At 39.5% G+C, this 18,672-nt stretch overlaps 2 protein-coding genes across 3 annotated transcripts in view; one reads left to right on the top strand and one right to left on the bottom strand.

Moving 5' to 3' along the window:
• Positions 1–18,672, bottom strand: part of LOC143900822 (uncharacterized) — a 312,581-nt gene that overhangs the window by 53,065 nt on the left and 240,844 nt on the right. The window lies entirely within an intron of this gene.
• The window catches only part of Raskol (Ras GTPase-activating protein raskol), a 70,794-nt gene continuing 62,571 nt past the window's right edge, over positions 10,450–18,672 (top strand). Inside the window, exon 1 of one of the 2 annotated variants that reach the window (XM_077412550.1) lies at positions 10,450–13,643. In XM_077412550.1, coding sequence (XP_077268676.1) covers positions 12,764–13,643 — 880 coding nt within the window. In that variant the 5' untranslated portion in view covers positions 10,450–12,763. The remainder of the gene's footprint in view (positions 13,644–18,672) is intronic. The other variant, XM_077412549.1, reaches the window with a different exon arrangement.

Here is an 18,672-nt window from a genome sequence, read left to right as displayed (position 1 = left end):
GAAGGATCAAGACCGTTCTTGCGTGTTATTTGAGAAAGTGGATCTTTTATCTCTGGGCAAAGCAAAATATTGTTTTTCAAATCCGATCTCCCTGGATATGCAAGTTCGGAGTCTGGAGGGGAACAATGTGTCACTTCTGGTTTCGGCTTTCGACATGGAATACTTCGTTCTGAAAGAGCCCGTTCGCCAGAAACTCTTGCTTTTTGATCAGAAATTGTTTTCTTAGCGGATTCAGTTACCGGCTGAATGATTTTGTGAGAGCTACCTTTTTTCACCTTCGATCCTAAATAAATACAGTAATTAGTTCCATCACCTTCGTTTGTCTTTGTTGAACACTGTATGACTCTAGCCAAAGGGACCTTGGATGTTGTAGTGCATTCGACGAAAGTCGCTGGCTGCTTAGACAAATTGTCGTCGCAATAAGATGTTCTTAAAATATTTTTTGATGATGAACAACGCAATATTTTGGAGGCGGAGTCGTCGAGTTGCTTTTCGTTCTTGTCAAACTTCAGAATCGTAGAGGAGACAGTTTTCAGTGGTTTTATTTTATCAGCCAAAGTTACTGAATCATCGATATGAGATTTCAATATATAGGATGCTGGAAGTAAGACGAACTTATCAATCGTCCGATTCTGAGAACAGATGTCGATCGAGCTAACTCTCTGCTTTACGTCTTTACATCGCGGTCTCACCCTGAAGACAAAAGAGATCGTTTTCGAGAAAAATTCGCTGGTGATTGGCTCGTACGTGCTTGCCGCTCGAAATAGTCAGGCAAGGATAATATATGTGTCAAGTATAAAATTACTATTTTAAATATTTCGATTCTATCATTTCTGCTATATATTTCGTTTCTGTCATTTTAGCTCCTTTGACATCTTTCGAATTAATGTGAATGTTACATGACTTTATATGTAGTTCAGGATGTATTCTTATATAATAGTCTTATAAATTGACATATTTTCCTTATCTTTTTTATTTTCTTCTTATATCATTATTTTTTGATGTCACTAAATCTACTAATCTTATTTTTGGGCATTTCATTTAAAAAATACGATTTTATGATTGTTTACTGAATCGCTGATCCTCAAGGTGTCAGGTTTCTAATTTCTCATTCAATCAATTCTATGTATCAGTTCGATTCGCACGATTTCCTACCTCGAGAACGAGTCGGACGACGGTTTCATCTCCATGTGTAGACTCGAATTCCGAGCGGTCGCTGCGGTGTCGGCGGGCACCTGGACGATCCGGGCCACCGGTCGATCTGCCTCGAACCGGCACTCCAGCACGGTGCATCCCGGCGGATACTGCGAACCGTGATGGCAGATGGGCAGCGTACGTTCAAGGCCGCGAGACTATCGGGAATCGAATTACATACAGCTCGCATCGCATATTCGAGCTTTATGACGCGCCTTTATTCCGCCTTTATTCCGCGGTAGCCCGAACACCCTTTGAGATCTCTACTTGAAACCCCATGCCCCATAACCGCGCCTTCTTCGATAAATTTCGCGTTAAATGTCGCGGTCTCCGATCGCGGTCTAGATCGAAAGAGAAAGAGAGAGAGAGAGAGAGGAAAGAAAGGCACGGGATCTTTGCGGTGTACGTGGCGAAGTTTCTCAAGGTCGCGATGCTCGCTCAGGCTCGAATTACGCGTCTTGTATCGCTCGACCACTGACTGCGTCGCCTGTTGCCGGCTTGTTAACCGGTGGAGATATTTTTTTCTACGGTATATCTACTTGTAATCACGTTACGTTGGGCAGCTTGCATTTCGCACCGCTTCGACAGGCGATAATTCCAATTTGCATTTATTGTCGCATATACTTGAGCAATGTACTGACCATTTTTTATGAATAACATTTGACCGACGGTATATCTTTAAGGCTTATACAGTATATTATGTCTTGCACATTTATTATGGAAACTTTGCGTAATCGAAAATACAAAGTATAACAGTTGACAATATCAACAGTTTAAAAGAACAGTTTCTGTCCTGAATATATTAATTGTAACAATACAAATGATATCGTGACTTAATTACATTGTGTGACAAATTGGTATTTTAATTGTCATCAGCTGGAAAATACCGCATGACAAAGTGGCGGTTTCACAGTTTTACTTGTGACGCGCATTATAAAGGAGAAAAGTGTACGCGGCAGATAAGAAAGCGAGGTAGAGAAGAGACGGAATGAGAGAGTAAAAAAGGGAAGACAATCGCGCGCGCAGAACGTGCAGCTGCAATGCTCGGAGGAAGAAAATATGTGGAGAACGTGCGAAAAACTGGAAAGAGGAAAATGTGGCAAAGGCGAGGAGAGCGTGGCAACGAGAGAGAAGCTTCCCTTTCGTGATGACTCATTTACGGCTACCTATACGTCATTGTGAATTAACGGAGACGGATCTGTGACGATTTCTTTCTCGACGGTTTAGCCTGCAAACGAAATACGGGAACGTCGTCCATCGTACGGTCTTTTTTTTTACAACATCGCAGTAAGAATGAAAGGAATCTCGTGATTCGTGAAGCGCTGTTTCCGAATGAATCGCGCCATTCATCGTCTCTGTTTGAATATTTGTAACTCTTGAAATCTCACATATGTGCATATGCAATGTGACGCGTCTCTGTTTAGCATTAATACTTGATTGAGATAATGTAATTTTAAGTGTATGATTTAATCTTTTAAAAGAAACTATATTATAGAGATTCTAAAATCTTATGTTAAAATTAAGCTACCGTGAAATAATTACGATTAATTTTCTTACTCGAGATCGCGAAGCTTTCTTTCGTCGTTTGCGTTGTGTTTCAATTTTGTCGCAAATGCCAGCTATAACTTCGGTCTCCGGGTCTTGCCTAAAAAATATGCACTAACATAAATATATGAAGGAAAAAGAAAACATAGCAAAATAGATGTAAAATATTTAATTTTAAACGTTATTCGCGCGATAAACGAAAAATTCTATTTGTACTAATGACTGAAAGTGGCACGCACAATGATTATGATAATCGACCCATGAAGGTGTAAGACCGGAATAATGCGTGACAATGCCAGACGCAAAAGTTGCTTTGCGGTACGTGATCACGAATGCAATTCTTATTGTCGAATGCCTACGAATTTTGCACCGGTCACTGAACTATAGTCCGTCTGTACGTTCGTCCGTTCGTTCGACCGTCTCTTCGTCCGTCAATCAATTTAAATCCCAAAATAAGCATGCTACCCAGTGTCCGGCAAGCATATGCAAATCGCTCCACTACTCCCCTATGAAGAAAGAAGCTACCGACGTTACGTTACAGCTGCCCTCATTCGGGTCTGTACAAATTTTTTCGCTCGATTTCATATGACTGCGCGCCCATGATGCATCCCAATTTAAAGCTTAATAATGAATAATTATTTCTAGCGAGGGGAACGACGATAACGTGCGATTTTTGTACAGGCCTATTATAAGGGTTGAACGCTAATGGATCATTTAGGATGTACACGCTAAAATATTCATTATCATCACAAAGACATCATTTTTTAACCATTTATAATTTTTTTGCATGACTTGTCCCACGGTGTTTTCACGACAGTTTGCATAAGTTTAACTTTGCGAAAACTCGTCATCGAATAAAGATTTTATTTTCTATTCCGATTTTTTAAATCTTTTGTTTTCTCTTTCTCTTTCCCTTTATTTTTAAAATAAGACTTTTGATTAAAAAGTTATTGCAACTGCTAAACGTACAGGTTAATGTGAGTAACTTTGCCGATCATTCTGAGAACTTTCGTCATCTCGTAGAAATTTTCCGTTTCCGTTTCTCTGCGTTCTTCGTTAAACTCTCGGGGATCCCTTTAAACCGTTGATTTATCTACTTTGTAACTTTTTGAAACTTTGTACATTATAACTGAAATTTTGACACTTCGTGATGATTTGAAGTTAACCGAAATTGACAAAGCGGCAATTTTTTTGAAATGAAATAAGTCAGTGGTCAAATCTTTATTTCCAAATTCGATATATCCATATCAATTCTATTCGCCACACAAGTATCATACATTTTTTTATCAATTAATAAACTTGTTGAATATTTATATATTGCATTTGATTTATGTGAAAATACTCTTTGCGATGCAAAGAAAGTCTTTTTTGATCCTGCAGATGATCAGAAAAATATATTTGACAAGCTTTGAGCTCGCCGCCGATCGAGCAAACGCGCGTTTAAATATCGCAGATAATATCGACACGTCGTGGCATTCGCTTGTTCAAACAGCGCGACAGACAGCACCTATGCGGTTTCGTTCCGCTTGAACGGTAGAACAAGCATAAAAGCGACTTCGCACATGCGACAAGCCGCGGGGGCCTTTCGCTCCGCGGAAAACGGGAGCAACGGTCGCTGTGTGTCGACAAGTTTGCTCGCGATTCTTGCTTTTCCAATCTTTATCTAAATAACAATCTTTATCTTATACAATATATGATTTTTATGCAAAAAATCATATCAGAAGGATAGTTTTAAAATTCAAATCTGTCCAATATTATGTACATTTATGAGTTAGAGTACAAATTAGCAAATTAATTTAAAACGCAAGATTTTTTTTCTTATGTTGCTGATCCGACTACTTATAATTTTTTTTACGTTGTTTAATTATTTTCAATTATAGTTTTTATATTAAGAACTATTAGTAGTAGTATTTAATGATACGCTCTTGTTGGAATTTTAATTAAAGTACACGACATAGGAAATGTGAAATTAGGTTCGAGGTCTAGTCGGAACAAATTGAACTCTGTCGCTTGTCTATACTCCGCTATCATCGCTTTAGCCCGTCGTCGAGCCGACTTCGTCGTCATCCTTCTTTTGGCAGCGTCTGTCGTTGTTGGGAGACGACTGCAAAAAGAGTGAAGGATGAGAAAAACGAAGGATGAAGACGGAGACGCTCGCGTCGAGACGTTCGCCTACACGCACTCCGCTAAGGTTCGCCTTCCCACACATATTTCTTGTTGTTTTCAATGCTCATCCCCCGCGCTCCTTAATCTTCCCTCCTCTCTCTCCTTTCCTTTCTCCCTCGTTTAATCTCGCCGTAAATCCGACACTTACTCCCTGCGTATAGCCGAGGAACCGGAATTGAGATAGCGCCACGTTAATTGCCGCCGATAATAGGATGCGTAATGGAATGTACGTTCGGTCAATCGCGCCGCGTCTTTGTACGCCGCGGCTAATAATTACGTCATGTTAATCACGTATAATGTGCATTTTTTTTATTAATGTGGCCATGCAATAAACGTGACCCTCGTATAACTTGCGAGCATCAGGAGTTATAAGTTTTGATTAAAAATGAAAATTTTTGAGTACATGAAACTGATTTTTCTCATATTTGTATTACTCTTCGTGACAATATTTGCATAACGCGGCACATTTTGTCAATACACATATTGTCAATACATAATCACGTGACTGCTGATATTATATATTGTGTCACTCAAAAACGTGAAAAAATAGATTACAATATTTCTTATTTTTATCAATCACACTTCGATTATGGTTAGATTGCTTTAAAAATATATTAGTCATCTTTTTGGTATTTACATTATTTTTATCATAAAATATATCCGTCACAATTGTTGTGATAATAATGGAAATTTCATTACGATAGAATCGTATATATTGCGAAAATTTATCACGTTTTTCCAGTTATGTTCTCTAAGCATTCTATTTGTCTCGTGACTAGAAAAAAGTGTTTAATTGCCACGCTATACCGAGATCGGCGCTGTTTAACTCGTTTAAGTACAGGTCGTTAAGATTCCCTGTCGTGCACGGCGGATGTTGCGAACGCGTCAGCTTCAAAGGCACGTGCTCAGACGCCTGCTTTCGGTGCGAGGGAGATATAAGTATAGTTACGTTGAAAACGTGCTTGTAAATGCATTTCCCAGGCAGCATTGTCATGAAATGCTAATTGCATTATATATCCAACAAAGAGTTCGGGAACGAAATATGGGACGAATGTTCGACATTCGTTGTGCTTTTTTTCGAAGCACATTTTCCCACATTTTTAAACGAAGACTCAATGAAGACCCGATCACAAATTTTGGTTCGTGGGAAACGATAGTTCCTTTTCTGTTAAAAGAACGTTTGGTTCCTATTGCTGATGGCACGGAAATCCAGCGTATCCTCGGTATAGTGACGGTACTACAAAAAATCTGAGAACATCCTCGAGATTACTCGTTTTGCTCGCTTTACGATTGCATCCGCACGCCCCGGTCATTATTCATTTTAAGCAGCAGCATAGTCCGTCAATCTCCACGATGAGGAAAGCGCGTTCGGCGCCATCGCCGGATCTTGCGCATTATTACAATTAAGTGATGTCGCAAACGACAAGAACGATTGTGTCTCGCGACACGCGGAAGTTGCACGCGACTCTGTGTAAAAATTGGTGATTTGAACGAAAACCTTTCGCGCAATAAATGACATAAATCAAAACTTTATGCATGCAATAAAATGCAATGAAAATCAACTTTTAATATTTATTTTTATGAATTTCTACGAACACTTCATTCGCTTTTCTTTAATGAGAATACATTAAATTACGTTTGTTACATCTTTTTATTCGTCAACATTTTTGAGATTAAGTACTTTCTTTTTTTAGATCAATCGAGCGATTCCATATTATGTTTTATAAAATAGAGATATTACATACCAGCAAAATTTACAATTTATTTTCTCGCAATTTACTCAACCGATTATGAATAAAATTTGCAATATTTATTATATATTCATTGTGTATACACATATTCTATTTGTATACATAATTGGTATACGCGACATCATTAAATCTAATCCTTTACAAAAATCAAACTGGCTTCAGTTAAGAGTGAAAGGTGTCGTTCTAGAGTGTTGCTTTAAAACAGTTACATGATAACAAATATTCTAATCTGTTTCTACATCGCGTCGGTTCGATAGGAAATAATTTATCGATCGCACACGCGATTTATATTTATTGTCAACGAGATATATGAGATTACAATTTCGGATTTTGTCTTACAAGAACACATTAAAAATGTTTAAATTCTTACCATTTAGAACTTTGGTACTTTGAAAATATCGCTATAATTAATATTAAAATATACACTGCTAAATATTAAAGAATGAAACTTGAACTTTGAGTTAAATAACATTTCGTTATTTTTAACCACCATGTATGTCGAAATTTTTTTATTTTAACACAAAACAGTATTATTTTAACTCCATTCGTTTTGTTAAATTTACATTGTTTTAGTTAAATTAATGATATATTTTGAGTAAGAGCAGTGACGACCTATAGGAATGGTTAAAGATGACTTAAATTGAGTATAATTTGACACTACGAATTTAATAGTGTATAGAATCTTAATATAAAATGATTAAAGTTACTTATAAAATTTTCTCTCTCTCTCATTTGATTAAACTTTTTAAATAGAATTATACAAATCCATGATACCAAGAAGTTGATAACATTTATACTTGTTGAGAATTAAATCAACTTATATACAATTTTGTAATTTTATACGCGTCGTTTAGTCAATTGTTTCCAAAATATTTATTTGCGAAGTTTCTATCTATGTTATTTTGGGAAAATCTTGGCTTGTTTAACAAACTGCGAAGAAAGGAAAAGACCAAGAACATTGTACGGGCTAGGAGCCGATGTGTAATGTGTAAAAGTGAAATTTTCACACGCACGAGTTTGCTTTCAACGGGCATGTCGAAGAATTATCGCGCGAACGCACGCGGTTTTCCCCGATAGGAATAAATTATAATTGTGGAAACAGAAAGAGAGACATTTGTGAAAGCATATACAAACGCATTATTTACCGAAACGCTATGTGAACATAATTGAAAGGGTTTCTTCTTTTTCAAATAGCCGCAGCTTCGAGCGAAAACGCGAGATAAAGATCTTGAAAATTTCACGTACCTATTATTATTTTTGCAAGAAAAAAGCGGCATTACTGATGTCGATCAAATTCTTTATTTAATTTGTAAATGAGTTTTTTGGACACCATATTTTGCGCATATTTTATTCTAATGAAACCTGCATTTGGATATCTGAAATTCGAGAGAGCTTTTTGTCGAGGAGCTGATAGCGACATCACATAAATCGTCTTAAGCCGTCTCAGAGACTGGCTATCAAGAAATGAGAACGTGATTTCGAAATCCGAGCGGTTCACATGGAGTCGACGTTATTTATCGTGTCACATCCTTTCTCGGTCCTTTTGACTGCTGGCCTTGAAAGCAATTCTACGTCCGCATGCAAAGTCAGCAATATGAATTTTTAAGCTAGCAAAAATGGCGAGCTTTCCATCATATTTTATTCTCTACTTAAATATATTTGGTAATTTTATTCACTCTAATAATTATTACTATTATACAGGAAGAGACAGGAATAGATCGATTTAATAGAATTTGTGAATATACATAAAAATCAAGACGAATATAGGATATAACAACGCAATATTACATAACTTTTATTTATTTTCCACGACTGGTATCGTCATACCGATAAAAAGAAACGGGCAAAATTAAATTATAGCAATTAAGTAAATTTAAGGCAAAGTTGTCAATTACTTGAATTTGTAGTCTTTAAAAAGCCATTGGCATCTTTCCCTCCTATTTCTGAATGCGGACCTGCAGTTTTCATGGAATGGACATTGTGATCGTAAACTATCGGTTTTATACTAGTTTTGAAATGGAGCGATGCGGAACAGGTATAGTAGAATGGCGAAGAAACAGTTACGAACGTGAGTTCAATGGAGTCGTAGAGATTTTCTTAGACACGCTTAATTTGCCGGAAAATATACCTGTCATTTTTTACGTGTCGGAATTTACTGTATCGATGATGAAACGATTGCCGCGTTACAAAGCCAAATCGATTCATAGGGAACGAATTCAGGAGGAAATATATTTGAGATTGAATAATATACCGAGTAACACGTCTTTTCTATGAAAGGAATCGACGCATAATTATAAGATCCATATCCTGCTTGTATTCTTTTATTATTTTCTGCCAATATATTGTTATTATTTCTATAATGTCGGATGTTATCACTCGATGTGTACAATACTACGAAAGCACGCATGGTTTCCCTAGCGCGTGCAACATTAATCTTCCGAGGTTGTAATCGAAATTTCTATTTCAAATAATGGAAATGTTTTACACGCCCGCGTAACAATTAGCGTGTCGTTACGTAAGACATCCCGCAGTTGAAGTTACCTCCCTGGTTATCATTACGTCTCAATTACTGCAAGCAGTGCAATGCTTGCCAGGCCTGTTGCGCAGAACGCTATAATAAATAATATCCTCGTATCTGCCTATTGCGAATATTGCACAGAAATTTTTATTGCACAAAATCGGGTCGACGAGAAGTATGAGATAGCGAGAAAGGTACACGATAACGGAGCTTATCAACTTTAGTGGCATATTTCTATCTAATTTGTTTTAAAGTCTTCAAGATTCTTGATAGCTCTCTCGTTGATCGTCAGTTAAAACTGACATTTGCCAGAGAGAAGCGATTCTTGGCTTCTTTTTGGCGCAGACCTTTATTCTGAATTGTCTCGTTTTTAAAGACTACAATATAAATCTACAAAATTTACATTTGCGAAAATTGGTACAAAAAGAAAAAGAAATTATTTTTTTTTATTTACGAAAATCTTTTTCTAGAGGTTTTTTTCTTCGTTCCTGTTTTCTTGGAAAACGATAGATTTTTGAGATCACTAATATCAGGATTAGGCATTTACGTGTAAAATATAGTAATTTACATTTACATATGTACAATGTAAATTATGTATAACGTGTAAGCAAAAATGTAAATAATAATGTTTCTATATCAACATTATGTGCGTGTATATCTTTCATATAACTGTACAGTTAATAAATAAATCATAACTGAAATGCATCTAATCTAATCTAGTTTAAAACTGCTTTTTATTCTGTACGATTGTTTGCAAAAATACAGTTTAAAGAAATCAATTAGTAATTCAATTTATAATAATTCACTTTTTGTCTCCACGCATGAAAAAGGTCCGTGTAAACCTAAATGTAAACAATACTTAAACAATCCACGCGCGCGCGCGCGTATTAGACGTAATCTTGAAATTTATTACACAACCCTGACTGTAATATCTCTTCTTTACGATTCAAATTTTCCAGTACATTTCCTTTCACTTATCCGAGCATACCGTTGCACTTCACCATGGACCCATCCTGACGACCAAGCGTTTCTGGAAGTCTGGTCGAGTGCAGCGTATACAGTCGACGCGCGTGCATTCGTCGCCGATCCTCCGACAGGTCGGCTATCTCTCTTTCTCTCTCTTTCTCTGTCTTTTTCTCTCTCTCTCTTTCTCTCTCTCTCTCTCTCTCTCTCTCTCTCTCTCTCTCTCTTGCTCTCTTTCATGCGCGCCGAGGAGACCGCCGCCGGTAGAGGCGCTCGTGGCACGCTCGGATTAAGTCCGGCTCGTCGAGCCAGATAGCCGTGAGTCCGTCCGCGGTGCGGACCGATCGCGCGCAACGCTGTCGTGTGCGCGGAAGAACGCGTACGTTCGACAATAGACCAAGTAGAAGAAACGCGCTTCTACTCGCGCGGGTGGACCGCGCTGCGCACCCGCGATCGTTGAGAAAAAGAGAGAAAGGCGATCGTTTCGCGCGAGTTCGCGAGAGGAGCGAGATCGCGAGAGAGCCGGACTCGTGGGAACACCTCTTACTTTTCTCGGCGCAGCGGCCGTATGCGACTGTCGCTTAAAAACGGAGCTGCGCCGCGCCGCGCCGCGTCGGTGCTCCGCGCGCGATAGATCGCGAATGGTTGGAGCACTTGGAGCGTAAATTAAATTCAACGTGAGGTGTGTAATGTGTGTGTATGTGTATGTGCGCGTCGTGAGAGTCTCTCGGTGAAAGAGAGATGAGGAGTTTATCTCTGTGATGTGTGACGCGACGCGCGGCGCGTACCGTCGCAGAGTGAATAGGAAGCGCGACCGATTCCGCTCTTTCTCCCGTCCGTCTGATCGTGGAACTACGTATATCGGAATGCGCGAACTCGGAGGAATCGTTGTGAGCCGCGGCGCGAATAACTCATTCGGTGAATAATCGCGGCGAGACAGGTGTGTGTCCCCTGCTCGCGATCGATGATCCTCGATCGCGATCCGGCGTCGCGTCCACGACGCCGCGGTTACTGATGCGCGCTCCGCCTTTTCTTCTTCAGTGAATTTAGTGGTTTGTAATCCGGCGCCTATAAATCGTCGCGTAAATTTCCCCCGATCCCCGATCGAGTCGGGGCGCTCGCCGCGACCGTAAATCTCGACCGGCTTTGCCAACAATTCCGTACGGCGCGCATCCTATCCACACCGACGGCAATTCTCCGCGATCGTCGCGGATTCTTCGACCAGTTCCACCTGCAATCTCCAGCTGCATCTCCTCCTCCATCGGTTTCTTCTACGGCGCATCCTCTCCGCGTCCTCTATACCAGACCCCAAGCACCGATCTCGCTGGAGCCTGCCACGTTTCTTCTGACGCCGAGCTACGTGATTTTCTTTCCGAGCAGATAGATCGACGGATTCGTTTTAGACAGCAAGTGAGAAATACTCGAATAATTCTCTCTCGCACAAGTTTGCGCATTTTGAGACAGAAAGCAAAAAAATAAGAAGAACCTTGTTACGTGATAAGATCGAGATAGTTTCCAGCGATAAGTGATAAAAATGATGAACAAATACGTATTCTGGTAAAAAATCTCAAATTTAATTAGAAGCTACAAGATAAAAAAAAAAGCATAAAGAAATTACGTAATAAGTGTTTAAAAGTGTATAATACAAAAATAGAATATATATGCGTATATAAAGTATTGGAAGGTTAAGAAGACATATAAAGGAAGAATTTCTGCTCCGAAGACGTATACACGAACGGGCGTAAAACAAACTTGAACAAGACGTAGATAAAAGGTAGCTCTTTGCGGAAGAAGCGACTTTGCCGCCACGAAGAGGACACGACGAAGGGTCGCGCATTTGCAGTTTAACGCCTGGTGTTATACCCGCGAGTATCGGCATACAGAGATAACACACCAACTGATATTCGTCTTGCCTTAACGACGCGCACGTGCTGCTTCTCTCTCTCTCTCTCTTTCGATCGCTTCAACTGTTCAATAGTCTATATTTAGCGCGGGTGTCGAGAGGGAGAAAGCGACGGAGAAATATTCCGAAGGGACAAGTCGACGCGACGGTCTCTCGAAAGAGTCGTCACGAAAAATTCCGATTTCAAGCGAAAAAGAGAGAAGAAGAGGAGATGTGATCATTGTTATTATCGCAGCCCTGAAGATCGTACGCGATTCTCGAGTTAATCCGCGACTCCGAGGGTGGAGGCTCTACAAGTTCCCGCGGTGTTGCCAGGATCTTGACGGCGTGTCCTCGATATTGCGCCGTAGAGACACCCGATACGCAAAAATGCAGTAGCGCGGAATCGGAGAGCGAGTCGGAGCCGATCTCAAAGAGGGAATCGTCGCGGTGCGTGTAGCGTTACTACGAACAACGAGATAAAGCAGACGTGACGGATATAAAAAGCACAACGCGCTCGACTGAAAATTCAGCGTCGATCTCCTCTCGACGCGTGTGAAAAGAAACCGGAACGCACCGATAATTCGACCGTACCAAAAGTAGGCGTGATAGTCCAGGACAGTCGGATTTCTAGGGCGACGTCTGGTCGAGCAATACAATTTGCCTCGCGTGACGCGACAACGTCGTGAACTTGACGCGGCTGAATCCCACATCGCTCCGAGGAGATTCGAGAAATGCGAAGACATGCTGACCGCTGAGAATCCCGAGGAATCGCCGAAGCGGCGGTCCACGTTCTACGTGCCGTTGGACGGCAGCGAGCCGACGCGGCAGCCGATCGCCAAACTGACGAAGGGCCATTCGACGGATGGCAGTTGCGAGAAATTCGCCTGCAACACCTTCCCCATCGGCAGCACGTCGAAGACGCCGACGACCGGGTCGCTCACGCGCACTTTGAGCAACAACGACGGCTTTACGTCGAGCGCAAGGAGAAACGCGGACGAGACGTTACCCGAAGTGAGGGGGAAGGTGCAATCGTTGACGAGAATCTTCGAGGCGTCCAAGTGCGAGCGAACGCCCGCGACGTCCAGCGGTCAGGTGGAGCAGAGGAAGAAGGTCGAGAGAACGAGATCGTTCAAGACCATCGAGCGATTCCAAAGTCGATTCACCGGCAGGAAAGACTCCAGCAGCAGGAAGGATAGTCGTCTGAACAACACTATCGCTTGCTTCGAAGTGGAAAATGATGCCGGATGCAGGAAGAAGGCAAACGCCGAGGAGAAACCCGCGACGAGAATCGTCGTCGACTCGGTCCCGAAGTCAGCCGGGTCCAGCCGCGATCATAGGATCAGCCATCAGGAGCCCAGGATCAAGCAAAACACGACTCTCACGAATCTCCTGATTCGTAGGACTCACAGCACGAAGCTGGCGAGGAGCAACAGCACGCTGGTGCGCCTCGGAAGGCACGCGTCCGTCGATAGTCCTTGCACCGTCGAGAAACCGAACGTTCGTGCGGGTAACGATAGATTCAAGAACGAAGAAACCACCGAGGATCCCGCTGTCGCCGATGATGAATGCATCGAGTCGTCCGTCTTCGAGGACGCCGATATCGACGGCGGAGTACACTCAGGTAGACAAACGAGTCTTTCCGGTTTATTCAAATACTTACACAGGTCTTCTATTGCGCCGATACACGACGGTTCGATAAATTAAATATGTGATACAAGATGCGTATTGTTTAGCATATAATTGTGCTGAACATCGTGTAGATTATCACGTTACTATGATCGATGTTGATTTATATAAAGTAGTTCATCCAATCTGAAGTGGGGTTTTATACGTTAATATCTATTAGATGTTTCACTAGCGATAGTGAGCAATAAAACTATACAATACAACTATATAAGTATTTCTTATCTAAAAACTAAAACTTTAAAGACATTCTTTTCCGGTTTTAGTATACGAAAAGTTCAGATCTTTTCAAGATAATTTTGATAAGATTAGATAAAAAAATTCACGTATATTTTTTATGAATGTATTTACATAAACCTTTTTTGCTGTGAAGATTTTATAGGTAACGTAAGTTACCATGAAGAAAATTAATATGGAAATTATGCATATTGATATGAATCACCCCACTGCAACATCGCTTTATCATAATGAGTCGAAGCGTGTTCGCGAAACGATGTGAGATATACGCTCACTGATTCGATAGTAGGATATTTAATAATAAACTACTCGCGATATAAATCACATCGCGGTACTTAAAATCGCGGGATCGTCGGAACGATCTTCAAATAATCGGCCGGACGCACCGGTTTGTTCGAGCAAGCAACGAGTGTTAATTAGCCACTTCCGCACAGTCTCTCACGTCACCCATAGTCTCTAAACGATTTTTGACCTGATAATTATGCAATAATTACACGTTGCGCCGTTCCACAAAGCTGCGTCTAAGAGCGAGATTTACGAGGAGATCGAGAGTTTAGAGCTCTATCGGCAACAGATTCCGAAGATTCACTTAATAAGATCTCGGGTAAACATACAGACCTCTGTTATCCACTTCTGAAAATGCTTTAAGGTTCTCTAAACCGTATATATAATATATAAATGAAATTAAAAATTATTATAATTTTAAATAGTATAAAAACTGTATCATATACATATATACATTCAGAATGATTTAATTAATTCCTTTCCTATTAAGATAAAATTACATTTTTGTAAATTTAATTAAATATTTTTAAAAATATTATGTGCGTTGATAATTTTTCCGCTTTCTTATAACATGAAATAATTTTTTCTGCATTATATCTGACATATAAAATCAGATTTGTTAAAGGAAAATTATACTTGTCCTAGTTTGTGGAGGATCGCATAAAGTGTGTTACATTCATCAGCATTATGTTTCAAGATTCTAGGTATGGCGGTCGAAAGTATAAAACTTTTACGAGGCACGGTATAATCGTAATTACAAAGTACAAAATTACAGAGTGCGTTCATCGTCAGAAGAGTCCCGGAACTTTTAAGGGAAACATACGCGCGTAATGATTATACCCGCAAAACGGCGTTACGCATTGCTGTATCTATTTCGATAATGTATCAGCTTCTTGCGGACGATGATGGTATTTACGCAGAAAACATGCGTATGAGGAAACATTAATAATTCTGACAATCGCGTGCCATTTCGAATATGTTCTTTATTTCATCTGTCATCTATATATAAGGATTATCTTTTTTTTAATCTTAAATTGCGATCAATATAATGTGTATTTTAAATAATATTCAAATTATTTATTAAATTAATTTCAAAATTTCTATAGCTCTTTATCTCAAATCTTAAATAATTGTCGAGCGTGTTAAATGTTGTAAATGAATGTTGAATTATTTGTCGAAACACATTTATTATAGTGAATTGTTTTCTTTTAACCCTTTTTTCATCGTCAACGGGATTCATTAGACTTCGTAGGAAAGAAGATTGATTGCGAAAGATTTAACATGATTCGCCGCGAATCTCTGTTCCAAGAAATATTCTTTGTACGAGTTCTCAAAATTATATATCAAGTTTCGCACTATAGATAAAGCAAGAGTCTCATATCGAATAATTTACGGTTTAGAGATCAAAAGAGCTAAAGTATATAGGCGACAAGGCTTTATCTAATTCAAACTGCGGCTGCAATGAACCGTCGCATCGGCGTGTCCTCCTTCCCTCGAGCTAATTGCGAAGAATGCAAGCACACACAGCTAAACACAGTTATCAATAAGTACACACGGTCGCGTGTATTAAATCTTCTCTCTCGGTACACTCTAGCACCGCAGATGATCGAGGGTCTACTCGCGTTTGCCCCTTCGCTCGGTAAAATTATCTTGATGTATTGGCGAAACTTAACAGGGCGGATCTAATGCTTCCGAGAATCTTATAGCGGAAAATCGGCGAAGAGGAATATGCATATACAAAACGTCTTAGTTCTGATTTTCCAAATTTTTAAATATTTTGTTGATTTTTTTAAATTATAAATTTCTCAATTTACTATTAAACGGATTAACATTATATTTATATTTTTTATTTGAAAAAAAAAGTTCTCCTTTCTGTCTTCATTTTTATATAGTTGTTCATAATTTTAAGATTGTTTCCGATATTTCTGTTAAAAAGAAATCGATTTCAGACTGATAAGAAATGTATCATTCAGATCTAGGACACTCTGTATACTCGTTTATTTTTATCCGAAAACAGCACGTGTGCATTACATCGTCTTTCACATTATGCTTCGTATACTCCGTAATAATACTCCGTAACCGAACGGTGCCATCGGAAAGAATATTCATGATGATAAGGATAAAATCTTGCAAGAGAGGCTCTTATTTTGCATGATGAGCTGTGCGAGAATTAGCTTTGTTATTTTCAACTACGTTTTCTCTTCAGTGTAATGTATAACTCTTCAATGTAACACGCGCGATTGTATTCGTGTATATTGCACATAATTGATACCTGTCATGTTGTTGATGTTTTTATATATGATTTATTATTACGGCTGTATCTTTTAAAGAAATTTCTAAAATAGCTTATTTGAGTGTATCTATAATAAAACGCAAGAAGGGCCGTTCGTAATATAGAGAATTCATAACATAACAAAAAAAATAAAACTGTAGCTTACATAATAAGATAAGACAAAAAATTGTATCCATAATCAGATAACGCATCAAACTGTTTTTTTTTTTTTGACAAGTCGAAACGATTTAATATAAAGATTGCTTAGACCACCGTCGCATTTCTCGCAAAGGCAGAAATCGTCTTGTAGAGATATCCGATCCGTGATATAGCGAGGGGAAAAGGCATAAATAAGATGTAAGACGTTTCACATGGACGCTTCGTAGCGGTCTTGCGTGGTTTAAATGCACGATCTACTTTGCGAGGGTTTATTGCGTCGTCTTTGAACTATATAAAATTATTCCGACGTACCGATAAAGCGAAACCGAGCGAATCTGCCGTGCGGTTTCACGAAAGCGCCATTGCGACACATCGTTCCCTTGATACCATTTGCCGCGACCGTTCCTCGCCTTTTCCAGCGTCGATCTCTCTATGCTAATTTCGTCGGGAAGCAGGAAATGGTGCAGCGCAATAGGGCCCGTCCGTGGAAAGAATGGCAAAGCGGTAAATTACGTTTACGTTGCCGCGCGAACAGAATAAACGCGATGAACGTGGCGCGGACTTTATCGTAGAGTTTAAAATGATTTACACTACGATCTGAGCAGATCCCGAAGCTGTACTCAACGAAATTCTTCAGCTCTGCACGTTTTTATATAGCCACATACTGACATCGGAGCAGAGACTCTTCTTTTTATCTTATAACGGACTATTATATATAGATGTTATATTTCAAATTCAGCTTATTACGTTAAAGTAAGATTCATAGTGCAATGTGTTATTAGGGAAAAGTCGATTTATATTCCACTGGAATCAGATTCACGTAATGTTTAAAATTCGAAAGTAAGGTATATCGCTTCGCGATCATATCGCTTCGCGATCATATCGCTTCGCGATCGAAACATTCATGATGAATTTACTCGATATTTTAGAATTTGAAATAGTTGAAATTGAAGTTTTACTCCGCGACCATGAGATTTCTGTGTTCTCAATTCGCAAAACATGATTTGCACAATTTGAGGAGACTGACGAGGAACGTCAGTCACTGGTAGATCCTACCATAGATCCTATATCCGCGCAGTTATATATGTCGAAAATTGTGCGGTAAATTGGACGGGTTGAGTGACAGAAATGAACGAGAGGGTTTTCGCGGTGGCCTCGTAAATCAGGCCGATACAAGGAGGGAGGGAGGGAAGGCACGGGAGATCGAATTTCGCGATTCCGTCGACGAATTCGCCGGTACCGTTAGGGCGACAGAAATTGCGCTGCGGCCGCACGGCCGCCACCGCGCGCGCCTTTTTATTTCTCGTCGATCGTCGAAGACCATCTTAATTAAAGAGCCGGAGGATTATACACGCGTTGACTCGTAAGTTGTTCAAACGAGTCATTACTCCCTATTCACCTCTCGCCGAAGCTATGTGCCGCATAGTTAGATAAGTCCTCTGCCACGAGCAAGAGTTTATCGGGAAAAAGAATGCATAATATATAGAGAAAAAAGTCCCCTATTATGAGATACCACGTCTATTTTGAGTGATTGCCGGAACTCGGAATTCTGTGGGCAGAATTGAAAAATGTCCGCAACAAGTGCATACGCATAATGGAATAATGAATTTTCCACTAAAAGGTTTTACTTTAAAGGCAATAATTAAGTTCATGATGGAACCAACAGATAGAACCTATATTAGTTATTAGTTTAGCAGAAACCTCGCTATCGCATATTAGGAGCCTATCTCATAATAGGGGACTTTCTTCTAATGAATGTTAGTTACGCGACTCTCGATGCTTTTGCTTTTAAATTTTATTAGCAGGAAACCATTTCTAATTTTTAACGTTAATATTACAAAATTAATTTATAATATCAGAATTCAAGAAAAATAAAAGAATTAGAAGAAGGTATTCTTTTATTTCTAAATCAATTTTCTAATAAAATTTATTATTGTTAATAATTATAACGCTGACGAGACGCAATCTATTAAGTTACATAAAGTATTCGATCTTTTCTATAGTTGTTCCTTAA

The sequence above is a fragment of the Temnothorax americanus genome, unplaced genomic scaffold, assembly GCF_048541705.1.
Source record: "Temnothorax americanus isolate GAGA-0224 unplaced genomic scaffold, ASM4854170v1 Scaffold30, whole genome shotgun sequence".
Lineage (NCBI taxonomy): Eukaryota > Metazoa > Arthropoda > Insecta > Hymenoptera > Formicidae > Temnothorax > Temnothorax americanus.
The sequence above is the reverse complement of the archived record's forward strand: the minus strand, read 5'-3'. Positions and strand labels throughout refer to the sequence as shown.